Below are 18,964 nucleotides of genomic sequence, written 5' to 3'. Positions count from 1 at the left end.
CCTGCCTGTCTCAGTCAGTGTCACCTTGTCTTGGGAATGGCCTCCCCAACTTTGACTCTTGCCCTCTCCCTGCCAAGCGCACAATGTTAGGTCACATAAAAAGAGAAGCCTGAATGGGGATTAAACCACGAGCAGTTTTAATGGTCTGGTTTTCTCCCTCCCATTTCCCCACTGTTAGTATTATTATTACTACAAGAATAAAGGATTCCTGAGAGCCTGTCCCCCTCCTCTCCCTCAGGCCCCCCCTGACAGGACTCGTCCCTACCAAGCCCCCCCCTGGGTTTTTTGGGTTAGAAAAAAAAAAGAAATGAAAGGCACTGCAGGGGTGGGGTGGGGGGCTCAAGTGCCAGAGTTGGAGGTGCAGGGGCAGGGCCAGGCCCTTGAGGGTCGAGAAGCATCCTGAGGGCCCCAGCAGAGGCCTTCCCTGGGCCCAGCTAACTGGCCTAGGAAAGGCCCTCCTCCCACCCCAACCCACTTTGGGGTCTGCAGCAAGAGGATAATTAGTGTTGGGCTCAGAAAGGAGGAATGGAAGGCCCACTCTACTAGGACCCAAGGGCCAAACCCAAAGGGGAGATTGCAAATCACTATAATCCTCAAAAGCCTGTTGTGTTTGGGGGTTAGAGGAGAGGAGCTGAACAAAACGTGAATTAGAGTGAAATCCCTAGCCTGGGGACAACAGCAGCAGCAGTGACCCAGACTCCCAACAAAGAGGGAGGGGAGGAGGCCAGTCAGTCCAAGTTTGGGCCTAGTTGTCCCCACTGCCCCCTTGCCGGGCCCTGATGAATGCCATGCCATGTGTGCGGAAATGGGTCTTGAGGTTGAGCGGGCTGTCACAGCTCTTGCCACAGACCTTACAGGTCAGCGGGCCTCCAGAAGCAGGCAAGGGAGACTCTCCACCCTCTGGGTCAGACCTCAGTGGAGGAGGGGCCTCTTCTTCCCCATCACCCAGGCCCAGGGCACTGGCATTACCCGCACCCCGTTTCTTCTTGTGGCTGATGAAACGGTGCCTGCTCAGAGAGCCAGGGGAGGCGAAGCACAAGCCGCAGTCGAGGCACTGCTGGGCACCACCATCCACCCTCAAGCCCACCATGAGGCTCTGCTCCACTGAATCGCTGCTCCGGTAGCGCAGGGGGCCATGGCCTCCAGAGCCAGGCCCACCCCTAGGGGACTTGGCTGGAGGTGTCGTGCTGTCTGGCTCTTCACTACAAGAGTCAGAGGACTGGCGGCGTTTCCGTCCTGGCCCCTGGCAATGAGAGGGAAGAAATTAGGCCTCCCTATCACCCCACACTGACCCTGGCACCCTTGCCTTGCTTCCTGAGGCCAGGGCCTAAAACCCTGCAGTTTCCTAGTCCCACAGCCCCGAAAGAGCAGGCCGGGCTTCTGCCTACCTGGGCTCTGGCACTGGGGCCCCGAGCCAGGGTGCTCCCCCGGCCAGGGGACTGGGCCCCGAGCGGCAAGCCATGCCGGACCTGGACGTGCTTCTCCAGGATCAGGCGGCTGCTGAAGGTGCGCTTTCCCTCTGTGCAATACCTACAGGGGGAGAGTAGGTAGCTTGGGTGCCGGGAGAACAGCCCAAAGACCAAGGCCTGTGGCTTGAGGTTGCAGGGTTTCCCAGAGCAGAGGGAGGCCTCAACCTTTGGTCCATTCACACAAGTCACAAATGGAAGGTGCTCAGTGGGGCTGGGGACATGGGGTAGGCAGGTGACTCGCTGCTCAGAAAGAGGAAGGGGACGCGGAGGGGAGGTGTGGATGCAGGGGCGAAAGTTACCTGCATGGGTAAACTCGTTTGATACCCTCGTGATTGACCCTGACATGGCGTCTCAGGCTGGGGGCGGAACAGAAGGAGCGCTCACACAGGCGACAGGGAAACTTTTTCACTGACTATGAGAGCAGAGGGTAGGGAACCTCAGAGCCAGGCTCTAAGACCCCCCACCCCTACAGCCACCCAGACCAAGGGGACGCCCCACTCACCTTGCCATGCTCTTTCTTCATGTGAGCCACATACTCATCTCGCTCAGGAAACCAGGAGTGACAAAGGCCACAGGTCCAGCCTCCAGGGCCCCCACCCCCACCCTTGATGCCTTTGTTCCCTAGTTCCCGTCGGGGCCGTTTGGTCGCACGAGGGGGCTCAGGAGAGCTGGGCAGTTCTTCCTCTTCTGAGGATGAAGACGACTCCTCAGTAGGGGCAGCTGCTCCTCCCCGGGACACAGCCAAGTCCTCAGGCTCAGCCTTAGGGGTCATGAGGGCACCTGCACCCCCTTTCCCAGCCGTCTCCTCCCCGGGGCGCCCGGACTGATGGGTGTTCTGTGAGAGGAAGACAAGGGGGTGTCCACTGTGGGGGAGGGCCTGGCTCTGCTGAAGGCCTCATTGCTCCCCTACCCCCACTCCGAGGGTTATGACACCCCAGCCCCAGGTCACCACAGCGAAGCACCCCACCTCTGTCCCTTAACTCCTATACCTTAAGATGTTCCAGCATGGTCCTTTTTTGGGCAAAAAGCAGAGGACAAGATGGGCACTTAAAGACACTGACACGCTGGGGCAACAGATGCTGGTCGAAGTGTGAGGAGAGGAGGGGTTTGTGAGTGAAGACTGTGTCACACATGGCGCACTTGTAGATCATCCTGTGTGGGTGGAGAGGACAGTGCAGACACCCTGCTCATCAGGGCCCCAAGCCCGCTCCAGCCCACCCTACTCCCTGCCAGGTCTCACTTGGCTTGCTGCGTGTGGAAGCTGGGATGCTGGGTGTACAGGTGGGCATGGGCGCTGGGCGCAGACTTGAAGGCCATGGGGCAGATGGGGCACTTATGGAAAACCTCGCAGTGCGACGTCTGGATGTGGGACTTGATGGAGTTCACGCCCCCGAACACCACCGCACAGCTGGGGCACCTAAGGGGCAGGGGGCGCAGAGGTGAGGCAGGGCATCTCTGGCCCGTACCCCAGCCTTGTCCTGGGAACTGCTGGACTCCAGAGCTGATCGACAGCGGTGGTGCATGACCAAGGTGGGGACAGGATGGGTATGCAGACCCTGCCCCTTGATGGAGGCCAACGGAGGCCGAACTGGAGCTCTCCCTGCTAACCATGGGGGGAGGACACAGATCTCACACTGGGGTTCAGCAGGAGAGAGGGGGCTCTCCCTGACAGGCCAGCCAGAAGGCTGGCGCTGGGACACAGGGGGCCATGAGGTGCTAGAGGGGTAGGAGGCTGGGGAGGGGCGCGGAGGATCAGTGGCGAGGCCACGGGGAGAGGCAGGCGGCACCTGTATCCCACACGGCGAGACAGATGTAGACAGGCCTCCCGCAGGTGGGTCTGAAAATTGGCTTGCAGGAAGTTGCCCCCACACTCAGGGCAGACGTGGGGAGGCCGGTTCTTATGCATGCGCTGGTGGGCACTGAAGCTGCAGCGGTTGGGGAGCATCATGGGGCAGGTCGGGCACACCTGTCGAGGAGGTTCAAAGAAGGCCGGTCAGTGAGGAGTGGTACAACCCCCCAACACCTTCCCAGATCCTACTCCCACAGCTTCGGGATCTACCCCTGGGAGGGGCCAGAGGAGAACACTCACAGTGCTGTTGGCTCCCGGGGCAGAGGGCCCGAGCTGCTGGAAGTGGGCAGCCATGCCGGCCTTGTCCCGGCACTGCTCCTTGCACTCCAGGCAGCGAAAGCACGTGTAGGCTGAGGTGGCAGGGGCGGCAGGCGGCTCAGACGAGAGTGGCAGCACTGGGGCCTCAGCAGCAACCACAGTGATGGCGGCGGCGATGGCGGCCCCATCACCCTTGCCCAACGCAGGCAAGGCGGGAGGTCCGAGGGCTGGCGGGACAGCCAGCAGGGGCGTGATGTCCGGCTGGCCCACCATCTGGTCCAGGGCGACAGGCTTCATGACCAGGTGCGAGCACTGCATGACGAGCCCTTTGTCCTTGTGCTCTCGGGCGTGCAGCAGCAGGCTGCATTTGTTGAAAAAGACGAGGCGACGGGCACAGTGGTTGCAGGTGACCTCGATGCGCATGCTCCGGCGGTCGTAGTGCCGCGCCAGACTCTTCTCCAGTGAGAAGGCGTCCCCACACTCAAGGCAGCGATAGCCCGTTGGAGGCAGGGCCAGCCCAGCCTCAGCTGGTGGACTCAGGTTGGGCCGGTAGGCAGGCAGCAGGTTCTTGCTGTTGAGGATCTTGTTGAAGGCCTCCACCAGACTGGACTGCGTCCGCGAGATCACGGTGCCACCCCCAGCCCCTGGCCCAGTGGCCGGCTTGGAAGGCTGCACCATCACCACAGAGGCACCATTCACCTTCTGCCCCCCAGTCCCCAGCCCTGTCCGCCCCTCCACCTTGGGCAGCGCTTGGGGCACGAGCCCTAGCACATTCTTAGCCATCGTCTTAGGGCTGGTGGCAGCGCCCCCAGGCAGAACCACAGCTTTTCGGGCCACGCTGGCAGCCATCAGCATGGCGGTACTGGCGTTCTGGATGGTGGCCACAGGCAGCACGGTGCCCTTTAGCCTTGTGCCATCCCCCAGCTGGACGCTCACTACCTTCGGACCCTCAGGGGTCGAGGTTGCAGGGGACAGCTTCAGGAGGCCAGCATCAGCCAGGAGGGTCCCCTCAGCCAAGGGGGTAGGAGGATCGGGGTCTGAGGGGACCCGGGTTACCGTCCTTGTGATATTCCCGCAGGAGGTCTTAATGGTCTTGATCCGCACCTTGAGAGGCCTCGAGGAGCTAGAAGAGGCAGGGGAGTCATTGCTGTCCTCATCTGCAGCCTCAGCTCCACTGGAGGGACTCTGGGGACTTTCAGGGGAAGGCTTATCCACTGGCCCCTCCTCTTCTTCTTCCTTCAGGGGCTGACAGCGGGGCACTTTGGGGGAGGCAGCAGGGCTCTGATGCCCTGGAGACTGCTTAAAGAAGGACAACCCAGCAACCTGGGAAGGCGAGGCACCGGCAGAAATGCCGGAGGCCTCGGGGCTCACACCAGAGCCAATTCCGGCTAGGCCCTGAGGATGAAGGGGGCTGCAGCTATCTTGCTTCATGGTCCCCAGTGGTGGAGGAGAACCAGGTGGCAGCAAGTCTGGGCCATTCTCCCGGGACAGCTCAAAGGGAGAGGGGAAAGGAGGTGAGGTCATGGTCCCTTCCCGAGGTGGGGAGGGTGCAGAGGGAGGGTGGGGGTCTGGGTGCTCCCCTGGCTCGGGCCCAAAATGAGCAAAGAGGTCCAAAGGAGCTTTGCCTTCCATGGCTTTTTCTTTCCAGGTACCCCCACTGGGAGGAGCTGGAGAGTGGGGTGTACCTGGAAGAGAGGACTCAGGGCCCCCAAAACCATTTTGCATCAGATGAGGCCCCACAGGTACTTCCTTAGTCACCCCCTCAGCCCGGGTCCCCTCGCCTCCTGAACTCCCAGCTGGGGACTCAGGCTGCTCAGGACACACAGTGTTCTTGACAATAACGCTGACTGCTGAGATGTCTGGTGGTGGCAGGCCATGATCAGAGGCCTGGGCTGGAACCTCGGCGCCATCTCTGGCAGCTGCTGCCGTTGCTTCTCCAGAGTCCACTCCTACACTGGGTTCTGGCTTTCCTGGGCCATCAGGCCCTTCGTTTTCTTCTGGCCCAGAGTGGATGGCTTCATTTGTGTCAATATCGGGGATGTCAAAGGCAGCGAGGAGGTCATCAAAATCAGGGGTCTTCATGTCCCCCATGGCAGCAGGTCCCAGACCTGATAAAAAAGGAAGGAAATAGCAAGAAACTGAGCCCTCTGGAGGCAAGAACCCTGGCCCTCCTCCCTCAGGATCTCCATATTTATCCTCTCAGGACCATGCACAGTCTGAATTGGCTACACTTTTACCACAGCACAAATCCTAGAGCTGCTGGAGACACCTGGTTTGCCAAACCCTAAAACTGAAATGTAGGTTAGGCACACATTCCAGGGAAGACACCAAGATAGAGAGGAAGCAGAAGAAAAGGAACTTCTGAGAGACAAGGGTTATAGAGACAGCGGGAGTTCAGTGAACATCTTGGTTAAAACCACCTTGGGCCCCTCCTATGCCCAGCACAGAACCCATCAATTAATCAATACCACTATTAAGGAGGAAGAATGTACACAATGCTCTGGGTCTTAGGGCTCATTCATGGCAGCGTGGGATCCATTCATAATTCTTCATGGATCTTCTGGGTATCCACCAGAGATCTGAAAGGCCATGTGTACGAAGGGACAGTAACTTAAGCAAAGATGAAGAAATGATTCTAGTTCCAGCTGCATCAACAGCCTGATGTCCACCACCTTACTTCTGAGAGGGGAGGCAAGTAACCACATCACAGGGTGATTCTGAGCATGATATGAATCATAACCCTGAGAATCAGAACCCAGAATAGGATTGATTATTACAGCTGGGACAAACAAGGACATGTCAGGTCAAGGAGGAGCTGGGAAGGAGTACGCACTGGGAATCTAGACCTGGGGTCAGATACAAAGGTCAGGGGTCAAGTCCAGGGACTTGGGGACATCACTGGCACCTGGAGATCTAGCCTGGTTAACAAGAAATGGACTCAGGGAAATCACCCAAGAGACCAAGATGGAAAGAATAAGACACAGGAACAGAAAGAGACAAAAAGAAAAAGACAGGGGAAAACCGTGACAGCAGCAGCCTGGTCACAAGGGCCCCAGCCTAGGCCTCTCCCGTCACAAACACCTGCCGCTAGCTCACCTACCTTCCCCAGAGTGCCTCTGCCCTCCCAAGGCCCTCCAGGGGCCAGCCCCTCCTCTCTCCCTCCCTCCCCATCTTGCTCTCTCAGGGCCAAACTCCAGGGTAACTTATCCAGCAGGGCTGCCGCAAAGGGGAAAAGCCAAGCCCCCTCATCCCTGTCATTCCAATTGCTCTGAGCTCCTAACTCACACTCCTCATCCTTTTCATTTTCCTTGGCAACACCAGTCCAGGAAGTCTTGCCCAACCCCAACCTGGCCCAGTGCTTGAGCCCACCACACACACACACACACACACACACACACCCCACAAAATGCATGTGGCACTAACCAATATGGCCAGTCCGGAGCTTGTGGGGGACCCAGATCTGTTCCTCACCAGTTCCCTCCCCTCCCCCGGTGTTTCTAGATCTAGGAAGAAAAAACTGAAAAAGTCTCTGTCACTACACATTCTCTGCCCAGGATGCAAGCCATTTCTCAGGGCCAATTCTCTCACCTCCTGCCAGCCTTTAGACCGAAACTGGAGATAGTCCCAGCAGGTGGCAGCTGGCAATGCTGGGACGAAGGTAGGGTGGAGGAAGAGGGTACCAACAAGAGGAAGAAAAGGAAGTTTCCCCTCACCAGCCCCTACTTAATTTTGCAGTCTCTGGGTTTAAACAAAGCCCTCCACCCTTTGCCTCTGGCCTGATGAAGAACTAGGGCCCTCCCTCCTCTGCCTGCTTCTCTCCCCACCAGGAGAAACCCGAGCTACCTTCCACCCCGGCCCTCGGAAAAGTGGGCTGGTGGTGGACTAGGGGAAAACATCTGCCCACTCGCCCTCCCCAAGCAACTCCCCCCTCGGCGTCCAAGTGACTTAGAGAACATGTGATAGCCAGGAGCGGACAGTCCAGCAAGCAGCAGACGCTCAAGGCCGAAGAGGCTTCCCACACCCCACAGCCGGCCGAGGCCTTTCTGCGGCTGCTGTGCCCAGACTCTCCGGCTCCGGCCCTCCCCCCTTTCCCTTTGCTCTTCCCCAAAAGCCAAAGGAAGGGGCTGAACAGGAAGAGGGTGAAACTGGCCTGGGTCGGGAGGGGATTCCACTGCTCTTTGCCTGGACGGGGGCCTGCAGAGCAGGGCGAAGGGCCGGCGGCCGGGGGCGATTAGGCTGCCGCCAAGCTGGGCAGCGGGCGGAATTAAGTCCCTGCCATCTGCCGAGGGCCTGCGCCGGGAGCATGTCCGGGGTTACGGGGAGGGGGCGGGGTGTACAGAAAAGAAGCCACTGGAGAAACTGAGGCGCACCGCGCTTCTCTCGCTCCCACCGGCGTGAGAAGGGAAGGACCGGCCCCGGCCAGGCCAGGCCCCTGGGGAGCTGCCGCGCAGCACCTCCCCGCCCAGGACTTTACCGGAGTAGGGGAGGCGCGTGGAAAGAAAGGAGTGGGGAGGGGACGGTCTCTGCGTGACTCGCAGCTCTCCGACCGGGGTCTGTCCCAACTCCGACCTCCTCCCCTCCCGTCCCGGCGCGGCAGCCTCCTCCTCCCGCAGACTCCCGCGGCTCCCTCGAGACTGAGAAGTGATCCGAAGGCGCGCGGCGGCCCGGGGCACGAGCCCGAGTCCGGCCCGGGCCCGGACGCTGACCCGCGCCTAATCGGGGTGCAGGCTCCGCTCCGGCCTGGCCCAGCTGCCCCGCCCCCGCCCCCTAACATGGACACCATTTTAGGTCGCGACATCCCGCAACCACCAGTCACCGGGCCGTGCTTCGGACGCCTCTTGGACTCGGGGCGCCAGGACTTGGGGACCCCGACCCTCCCTCCACGTTTACCCGGCTAGGGACTGTGCTTTCAACAGGCTGGGAGTTTCGCCCATCCGCCTCAAGGGATGGAGGGAGCGAAGGGGCCTTCCTAGAAGCCGCCCCAGGGGGGCGGCGCGGAGAAGGGGGTAGTTGACCAAGTGGGGGAGGGGCGGGGGTATTTACCCGCCCCCCCAGGGGGCGGGGCCAAGGGCGGGTATTACCCCAAGCGCGCTTACTTGTTCCACTCCAAGTAGGGGCCGAGACCCGGCGGTCTCTACCCTGCTCCCACGGCCACCGCCGCCGCCGCCGCCCTCCCCGAGGCTGCCGCTACTTCCTGCTTCTCTCCCGTTTGGCCTCCCCCTCCTTCAGCTCCCTTCGCGTTCCAGGTCTGGGCTGCCCGCTTCCGCACTCGCCATTGGCCAACACCCCCGTCCTTCAGCACTGCGCCCCTCCCAGAGCCGCACTGGATTGGCCGTAAGCACTGCCGCTCGGAACTAGCCCCGCACAGTCCTCCCGGCCTCATTGGGCAAGGAGCCTAGTCCTTCTGAAGATGCCTCTCCCCATTGGTTGTGCCGGGCCCACCTGCCCCATCAGGGCATCTCAAAAACGACTGGCTTCCGCTACTGTCGCTTAGAAAAAAGCCAATCTGATCCCCGGCTTTCCCTCTAGAGGCGGGGACTATCCCAGGTGCGTCTCCGCCCCCTTACTCCCTATTGGCCGCAATCTTTGAAGCCCGCAGTTCACTTATGCAAATTAAAAGAACTCTCAGCTTCTATTTGGTGGGCACTTTGAGAAGAACCTTGCCGACTCTGAACGAAGCCCGGATGCGTAGATCCGTTTGCTCTGTTTTCTCAAGCTAAACCCCAGTGTCAGTCATGCTGTGCAGAAGTCACAAAATGGGACGTTACCCAAAACATTACGTCATCTGGTTGACCAGTTCCTTGCCGTTTTCCCACTGTCTAAATCGTCCTATAATCTAGGTGGATGGGGTTCTCGCGCGGACCAGTTCCTGGGCGATGGCGTCACCCGCACCTTCTCCCTCTGCAGGAGGGCTTGCAGGAGGGTCAGGATTAGTTAGGAGTGTGGAAGGAACCGGCACCTGGAGCCCGGGACGGCCCTGCAGACCGGAAGTGGAGGAGAGGTGACGTTAGAGAGCTGGCGTGGCCTGAGCCATTTCCAAAGGGATCTTAAAGCGGTATGCTGGTAAGCTTTCTAAGCACGCAGATAGGGTGTGAGCCGGCTCTCGCTTCCATTTCCCATTTAAGAGCTCTCCTTTTCCCCCCGCCCCCAGCACGGGGTGGGGGGTGGAGTCGAAGCCGGTTTTCCCGCGCTTTGTTGCCACGCCCCTGGAGGCGGGGGAAGGGGAGGGGATGTTCGGCTGCAGAGTTCCGAGGATAATCGGAATACATCGTGCAAACCCGGCTCTCCCCCCTCCCCCACCTCCCGGGGCGCGTACGGGTCTCTGGTTTGTGAATCTCCACAGTTTGCGGTGCTCGAAACTGTTCACCACTGGAATGCGGATAATTAAAAGTGGTCCTGGGGCGCTTGGGTGGATCAATGGGTTAATGTCTCCGCCTTCGGCTCAGGTCGTGATCTCGGGTCCTGGGATGGAGCCCCGCACCGGGTTCTCTGCTCGCTTGCTTCCACCTCTATTTCTGCTTGCCTCTCTGCCTACTTGTGATCTCTGTCAAATAAATTAAAGAAAATCTTTTAAAAAAAAATAAAAGTGGTCCTGTAACCCTGCCCAGGGTTCACTGGACCTCTGGACCTATGGATCGAGAACTCTCCGGCGCACCCTGAGAGCATGCATGAGTAATAGCGACGATATTAAAATGTGAATCCGAGCCTCTGGGAGGAAATCTTGGGAAATCTGTAAATTCCATCGGACAAGTCGCTCGACCTCCCTGAACCGGTTTTCACATGGATAAAATGGGGATTGTAATACCAACCGACAGGATTGTTTTTGTGAGGATTAAACGCATGTAATGGACCTGGGTGGTTCGGTGGGTTAAGCGTCTGCCTTCAGCTTCGGTAAAGGGTCTTGGGGATCGAGTCGCGTGTGGGCTCTCTGCTCAGCGGGAATCCTGCTTCTTCCCGACCGTCTGCCCCTTCTCCCCGCTCGTGCTCTCTTTCTCAAATAAATAAAGTTAAAAAAAAAAAAAAAGTTTAGAACGTAAAGTGCTTTGTAAAAAGTGATGGGCAGATGGAATTAGTGGCCCCCTTTCTGCCACCTTCTTGTTGGAGGTTTGCCTGCAGTTACTCCGGCTCCTAACGCTCTTAGACCTCTGAACAACTAACTACAGTAGCTTCCTGGATGTGGCTAACTGGCATTCTGTTCCCTCCTCTGCATCTTCCTGGGTGGAATAATAGTTATTACTGATGCACACGTACTGTGTGTGGGACCCATTCATTATAAGAACTTCATGTATATTGAGGCGCCTGGGTGGCTCAGTGGGTTCAAGCTTCTGCTTTTGGCTCGGGTCATGATCTCAGGGTCCTGGGATGGAGCCCCACATCGGGCTCTCTGCCCGTCAGGGAGACAGCCCCCCAACCCGCGCCCACCTTAAAAAAAAAAAAAAAGAACTTCATGTATTTTAACTTACATAATCCTTACCGCAACCGCATGGGGGAGGTATTAATATTATCTCCATTTTACCGCGGAGGAAACTGTGGCACGACAGGTTAGGTTAGGTATTAACCAAGGTCAAAGGCAGTGGAGTTGAAATTCTAAGGCTCTAGAAAGCTAAACACTGTTTCACAGATTACTTTGGCCAGGAGAGTTCTGAATAAGAGTTTGTTCTTCAATTAGAGGCACTATTCACTTACTTAAATTTTTTTTTTTAAGATTTTATTTATTTATTTGACAGACAGAGATCACAAGTAGGCAGAGAGGCAGGCAGAAAGAGGAAGGGAAGCAGGCTCCCTGCTGAGCAGAGAGCCTGATGTGGGACTTGATGGATCCCACTGGGTGGCTCAGTGGGTTAAAGCCTCTGTCTTTGGCTCAGGTCATGATCTCGGGTCCTGGGATCAAGTCCCACATCAGGCTCTCTGCTCAGTGCGGAGCCTGCTTCCCTCTCTCTTTCTGCCTGCTTCTCTGCGTGCTTGTGATCTCTCTCTCTGTCAAATAAATAAATAAAATCTTTAAAAATAATAATAATACATCAATATTAGTTCATTAATTGCAACAAATGTACCATACTAATGCAAGATGTTAATAATGGGGAAACTAGGGAGAAGGAAGTACACGGTAACTATAATTTCTACTCAATTTTTCCATAAACCTAAAACTGCTTTAAGAAATAATCTATTAATCTGTTTTTAATGTGAAAAATAAAGCAGGGAAGGAGGATAGGAAATGTAGGAGGGCTGCAATTTTAGATAGGACAGACAGTAAACGCCTTTTGGAGAAGGTGGCATTTAAGTAAAGGCTGAAAGTTAGTGAGTGAGCCATGCAGCTATTTGCATAGCTATCTGTGAGAACATTCCAGAAAGAGTAAATACTAGAGCTTGAGGTGGGAGTGTGTTCCGGAGGGGGAAGGGAGTGGGAGGAATGGATCAGGTCATGGGATACCTTGGGGGCTATTGGAAAGTGTTTTTTTCTCAGAGTGATGTTGGAAGGAGACATGACATGGGCACCTGAGTGGCACAGTCCTTGGGCATCTGCCTTCGGCTCAGGTCATGATCCCAGAGTCCTCGGCTCAAGTCTGGCATTGGGCTCCCCACTCGGCAGGAAGCCTGCTTCTCCCTCTCCCATTCCCCCTGCTTGTGTTCCCTTTCTCGCTCTCTCTCTCTCTGTCAAATAAATTAATTAAATATTTTTTTAAAAAAAAGATAAAGGAGGGGCGCCTGGGTGGCTCAGTGGGTTAATGCCTCTGCCTTCGACTCAAGTCATGATCCCAGGGTCCTGGGATCAAGCCCCGCATCGGGCTCTCTGTTCTGCAGGGAGCCTGCTTCCTCCTCTCTCTCTGCCTGCCTCTCTGCCTACTTGTGATCTCTGTCTGTCAAATAAATAAATAAAATCTTTAAAAAAAAATGATAAAGGAAGGAGATGTAACATAGTGGCCTGACTTACTTTTGGGTTGGATGTGCAGGGAAATGCAAATCAAAACCACAATAAGATATCACCTGTCAGAATGGCTAAAATAAAAAACACAAGAAACAACAAGTCTTTTTTTTTTTTTTTTTAAGATTTTATTTATTTATTTGACAGACAGAGATCACAAGTAGGGAGAGAGGCAGGCAGAGAGAGAGGGAAGCAGGCTCCCTGCTGAGCAGAGAGCCCGATGTGGGACTCGATCCCAGGACCCTGAGATCATGACCCGAGCCCGAGCCGAAGGCAGCGGCTTAATCCACTGAGCCACCCAGGCGCCCAAGAAACAACAAGTCTTAATGCAGATGTGGAGAAATAGGAACCCTCATGCAGTGTTTGTGGGAATCCAGACTGGTGCAGCCACTGTGGAAAACAGTATGGAGGTTTCTCAAAAAAGTTAGAACTACCCTATGATCCAGTAATCACACTACTGGGTATTTACCCAAAGGATATAAAAACACTAATTCAGAGGGATATACAAACACCCTATGCTTATTGTGGCATTATTTACAGGAGCCAAATTATGGAAGCAACCTAAATGTCCACTGACAGAGGAATGGATAAAGAAGACGTGGCATATACGTACAGTGGAATATTATTCAGCCATAAAAAAAGAATGAAATCTTGCTGTTTGCAATGACATCAATGGATCTAAAGAGTATAACGCTAAACAAAATAAGCCAGAAAAAGACAAATACCATATAATTTCATTCATACATGAAATTGAAGAAACAAAACAAATGAGCGGGGTGGCGGGGGAGACAAACCAAAAACCAGACTCTTAACTACAGAGAACAAACTGATGGTTAACAGAGGGGAGGTGGGTTGAGGGATGGATAAAATAGGCAGTAGGGATTAAGGAGTGCACTTGTGATGAGCACCAAGTAATATATGGAGGTGTCAAATCACTCCATTGTACACCTGAAACAAATACAACACTGTTAATTACCCTGTAATTAAAAATTTAAAAAGAAAAATTTGTCTAAATAAATAAAACTTTTTAAGAAAAAGGTTTTATTTGTTTGTCAGAGAGAGGAGAGCACAAGCAAGAGGGGGAGTGGCAGGCAGAAGGAGAAGCAGGCTCCCCACTGAACTAGGAGCCTGATGCAGGACTTGATCCGAAAGACCCGCGGATCCCCTTACCCAAGAATCCAACACTGCCACTGGATGCAATCAGCAAGAGGTTCTTTATTGTTACGCAGGCGCCTGCGGGTGGTCAGCAGCTCCTGCTAGCTGAGCACACCCGGCTGGGGTGGTGCCGGGTTTTTAGAGACAGGTACAAACAAGTTTTGGATGGGGCGCAACTGATTGGTTGACAGTTAGAACTTTTGAAAAAGGCATACGTGGAGTTTGCTGATTGGCTTTGGGGACCCGTGCGCAGGAAGAGAGAGGCAGGAAGGGGGAACAAGCTGATTGGTTCTGAGGGCCCACGCGCGGGAGGAGAGAGGCAGGAAGGGGAAACAAGAAGGGGGAAGGTAGGAATGCCATCATGGCGTCTTCTATTATTTCTATAAGCCAAGAAGTTACAGAAGGGCAAAAGAGCAATTAATAAGCAATTAATAACCTAATTTACGCCTAAAAGCCAGCGGTTCACAGAAAAGCAAACAAGCGGTTAGTTATCCTATCTATCTTCTAGGGGAGGGGTTTTTCATTGGGGTTTTTCAGATCCTAGGACACTGGGATCAAAACCTGAGCTGAAGGCAGACGCTTAACCAACTGAGCCACCCAGGTGCCCCAAAACTTCATTTTTAAAAAGATGGATGTGGGGTATGAGAAAAAGAAATTCAAAACATTGAGACCTGAGGAAGTACAATGATGTTGCCAATTAAAAAAAAAAAAATTTTAAGTAGACTCCACAACTAACATGGGGCTTGAACTCACAACCCTGAGACTACGAGTCACATGCTCTATTGACTTAGCCAGCCAGGTACACCTGGTGTTGCCATTTCATGAGCTGGGAATGCTACCAGGAGAAGCCCATTTCAGGGCAAGGTCAACAGCTTGATTTCAGTCATGGTCAATCATATGACACTTCCAAGTGGAGATACAAATTTGGGTGTCATCAGCTTATAGATACTATTTAAAGTCCTGGTTAGAATGTGTGAGTTCACCAAGGGAATGCATGAGTTCTCCAAGGGACTGTATGAAGATAAAAAAGAAGGGGCACCTGGGTGGCTCAGTGGATTAAAGCCTCTGCCTTCAGCTCAGGCCAGGATCCCAGGGTCCTGGGATGGAGCCCCGCATCTCACTGTCTGCTCAGCAGGGAGCCTGCTCCCTGCCCCCCCAACTACTTGTGATCTGTCTGTCAAATAAATAAATAAAATATTAAAAAGAAAGAAAGAAAAGAAAAAAGTCCAAGGACCGAGCCATAGGGAACTCCAGAGTCTGAAGGTCAGGGCAATAGGGGAACCAGTAAAATGGACTGAGAGAACCTGGGAAGAAGACAAAGAGAGGGTGCCTTGATGGCTCAGCAGGTGGAGTATGAAGCTTGTTTGTTTGTTTGTTAGTTTAAAATTTTATTTATTTACTTGAGGGGGAGGGGCGGAGTCTATTTTCTTTTTTAAGATTTTATTTATTTATTTGAGAGAGAGATAGCGAGATAGTATAAGCACAATAAGAGGCTCAGCAGGGAGCCCAATGTGGCGCTCAGTCCCAGGACACTGGGATCATGACCTGAGCCGAAGGCAGATGCTTAATGACTGAGCCACCAGCCAGGGGGAGAGAGTCTTAAGCAGACTCCAAGCTGAACACAGAGCCCTATGCCGGGCTGGATCTCACAACCCTGCGATCAGGAGCATGGGAACCTTGATCTTGGGGTTGTAAATTCAAACCTTACATTAGGGGTAGAGATTACTTAAAAGTAAAATCTTAAAAAAAAAAAAAAAAAAAAAGAGGAGAACGTTTCATCCTTAAAGCCATATAAAGTGTTTCTTTTTGTTTGTGAACAAAGATGAGAAAAGCCTTCCTGTGGTTTTAGACTATGGCCCCCTGAGGGAAAAGTGAGCTGCTGAAATGACCATCAGTGAGTGTGAGAGCACACTCCAAGTTTGCTCAGCTTCATCCCCCCCATGACACAGAAGTCACCCAGGTAGACTCAGCTTTTAGATGCTGGAAGTCCTCACACACCCAAGGTCCCAAAATCCCCTCATTAGTCCACATCGTCTCCCTGAGGGCCTCATCCACAAGCATCTATCCCCTTGACCTAAGAGCTCGGCATGTGTGTCACTCACTCAGCTCTCCCACCTGAGTTCCAGAGGGCCACCCAGAAATGCCATAGATACTTCCAAGCACCCATGATGGGAACCAAATTCACCACTTTCTACCAAACATTCTCTTGTCCCTGGATCTGCATCTTAGGGAAAGTTAGCACCGCTATCACACACAAACCTGGGAGGCCTCTTCCACACACTTTCTGCTTCCTCATCACCACGGTGACCAAAGCCTGTCAATTCTAACTCCTTAGTATCTCTCAAATCGACCCCCCAAACACATCATCACAACCCTTGTTCCAGCCACCATCATATCTAATGTTCGCAACACATTCCTTATCATTGCCCACCCCAATTGAGAATGTTTTCCTATAAAACAAAACTAATCATATTCAGATGCCTAAACCCCCCCCCCTCTCAAAATGGGTGGATGATAAAGTCCAAACTCCTTGGCACATACGAGGGTGAAAGACATTTTTACACCAACAGAAACAGAGAGTTTACTACCAGCATATCTTAACTGTAAGAACTCTTACAAGATTTCTTCTGGGAGAATATAAACTATCCCAGAGAGAAGGTCTACAAAGCAAAAAATTAGTGTGAGAAAAAAAAAAATTAGTGAACTTGCGGGGAAAGCTAAATCAACACAGCTTATATATGACAATAATGATCATATCTAAATTATGTGGTTCAAAAGCAAGACAAACTTTTGGGTAGAGAGGGTATATTGTATATACTCATTTATTTTTGCTCCTTCATGAAATCTACTGAAATGATAATAAAGGCATTTTTAAAAAGACCAGCTCACGAAGACAGAGATCGGAAAAGTGAAATTTGGGAAGCTGGAAAGCAGGTGAATGTGGGTAACTGATGGCATAGACCAAGGAAAACCAAATTCTAAGTCAGTGGGCAGAGCTGGAAGGGCAGTTGGTTAGATGCGGGTGCAGAACGCCTTGATCAGGAGTCGGCAACACCAGGTTCCTCTGACAGGGATGATAAAGGCGTGGTGAAAAACAGGGAAATTCTTTGAAAATCTGTCTAAGGAAGGTTGTATTCCAGATTCCCTGAGTATTCCAAGCAGTTCTGTGACTTCCTCTCCCACCGTGGTAGAAAAGCGGAGTCTTAACCTCCAGAGAAGGCGGAAATATCATGCTAAAAACAAGAGGACCAAAAGAACATTTACATCCTGAATTCTGAGAACCCCAGCCCTTTCCCCAAACTCGGGACCCAGCATGCTAGCAATCTGAACCCTACTTTCCAAGAAAGAGACTGGAATATGATCAGAATCTGATCAGAAGATACTGACATCAAGGATTCCCCCAGGAAGATGTCCAGGCAGATTATGCTAAAAAGAACCTGAAGGCTAACAGCTCCCTGCTGAGGCTCAAAAATACTGTCTCCCACACACCCCGAGAAAGTAAAACTTAGAAAGGGAAGGTAAAATCCTGCCCTGCCATCACAGAAAGCCAGCAAGGTTAACAGAAAACACTCTTTTTCCCAGTATGTAGCCATAAAGTTCATAAGGACTCCCTTCTGTGACTGCTGCTTTCTCCCTCACCAAGAAACTTTGTTCTCTAAACTCATGGGCTCTGAGAAACATTGCTATTGGATGGGATTTTGTGTTGTGGTGAGCACTGTGTATTGTGTAAAACTGATGAATCACAGACCTTTATCCCTGAAACAACTAATACATTATATGGTAATAAAAAATAAAATAAAATAATAAAAAAATTAAAAGTACAATTAGAAAGCGGTAAATAAAACTATTACTATTTATAGGTGCTATCATTGTCTACTTTGAAAATCCAAGAGAATTAAATGAAAAACTCCTACAAATATCTACATAATTCAATAAAATAATGGAGGGAAATACAAAGAAATCATCACCTTTATTACATACAAACAATATATTTTTTAGAAGATTTTATTTATTTGACAGCAAGAGAGGGAACACAAGCAGAGAGAGTGGGAGAAGGAGAAGCTGGCTTCCTGAGCGGGGAGCCCTAGGTGGAACTCAATCCCAGGACCCCAGGCAGATGCTTAAGGACTGAGTCATCCAGGTGCCCCACATACAAACAATAATTAAAAGAAAAAAGATATCAGTCAGAAAGATAGATAGATTGCTTTTTGAAAACCTATCAGTAAGAACGAATCCTTCTCCTTCCACCTGAAGGATCCAAGTCTCCTTGAGACAGAGAAGCAGTGCTGATTTACAACCCAGGCTCGGAGCTTCAGATAGGGTATTTCCCGACACAGTATCTCACATCTGTTTACTTCTCAGTCCAGCCCTGATATTAACCTCTTTGTGTGGATCTCTGTTTACCTGGAGCCCATTAAGAAAACCGCTTCATTTAAATTTCACCTAAGCCTCACCCTTGCCCCAAGGCCTGTAGTCTCTTCCTTTGTTTGGTGACAGATCTAGGGTTCCTTTGACCCAAGGTCTCCCTCAGGGCGATACACACACACACACACACACACACACACACACACACACGCAGATAAGCCAATAAGCCCAAACTGGCGGTTGGCTGGTTGGGCTAGAACAACTCTTCGGAAGAAAACTGGAGGCTTTGGCCCACCAAAGCAAGAGAGAGTAAACCAAGAATGAAGTCCGGTGGAATGTGGGAAATGGAATTCGACACAGGCAAGAAGCCAGAGAATTGCAGGATGAGAGTGAGGGGAGGTCACAGGGAAGAAGGCAAAGAGGTCAGAAAGGATGGGCCCAGGAGTCCCCAGGAATGACATCTATGGGAAGGTGAGATTGAGTGCTTTCAGAGGAAATGTAGACAGTTGGAGAAGAGTTTGGAGTCAGCTGGTAATAAGTAGAAGACAAAAAACATTCCAAGGAAGGAAAAATATCTCAAGACACATCTATGAATATCATTTACATAGTCAAAATAAGGGGCGTCTGGGTGACTCAGTGGGTTAAAGCCTCTGCCTTCTGCTGGGGTCATGATCTCAGGGTCCTGGGCTCGAGCCCCACATCAGGCTCTCTGCTCGGCGGGGAGCCTGCTTCCCCCTCTCTCTGTCTCTGCCTGCCTCTCTGCCTGCTTGTGATCTCTGCCTGTCAAATAAATAAATAAAATCTTTAAAAAAAAACAACCTAAGGGAAACAGTTGTTGAAAGTGGTTGAAATGGAAAACGGGGAGAGTGGGCTGGGATGTGTTGTTCATAACAAGTATTGAAAGACCCTAGAGGACCCGTACCCAAGGACGCACTCACAGACCAC

General features: G+C 52.6%; 1 protein-coding gene across 2 annotated transcripts; it reads right to left on the bottom strand.

The window, feature by feature from the left end:
- Positions 1-114: 114 nt before the first annotated feature.
- Positions 115-9,424, bottom strand: ZNF687 (zinc finger protein 687). Of its 2 annotated transcripts, none has more exons than XM_059376124.1 (9): positions 9,345-9,424; positions 3,559-5,684; positions 3,257-3,435; positions 2,710-2,886; positions 2,459-2,621; positions 1,972-2,304; positions 1,769-1,881; positions 1,389-1,530; positions 115-1,243 (listed from the first exon to the last, which is right to left on the bottom strand). In XM_059376124.1, the coding sequence occupies exons 2-9, from the start codon at positions 5,665-5,667 to the stop codon at positions 746-748; spliced, it is 3,714 nt and encodes a 1,237-aa protein (XP_059232107.1). In that variant the 5' UTR covers positions 5,668-5,684; positions 9,345-9,424; the 3' UTR covers positions 115-745. The 2 variants fall into 2 exon arrangements, with proteins under 2 accessions (XP_059232107.1, XP_059232106.1); XM_059376123.1 differs by lacking the exon at positions 9,345-9,424 and adding an exon at positions 8,673-8,853.
- Positions 9,425-18,964: the final 9,540 nt, after the last annotated feature.

This window comes from Mustela nigripes, chromosome 14, assembly GCF_022355385.1.
Source record: "Mustela nigripes isolate SB6536 chromosome 14, MUSNIG.SB6536, whole genome shotgun sequence".
Classification (NCBI taxonomy): domain Eukaryota; kingdom Metazoa; phylum Chordata; class Mammalia; order Carnivora; family Mustelidae; genus Mustela; species Mustela nigripes.
Note: the sequence above shows the minus strand (reverse complement) of the source record. Positions and strands in the feature narration are given on the sequence as shown.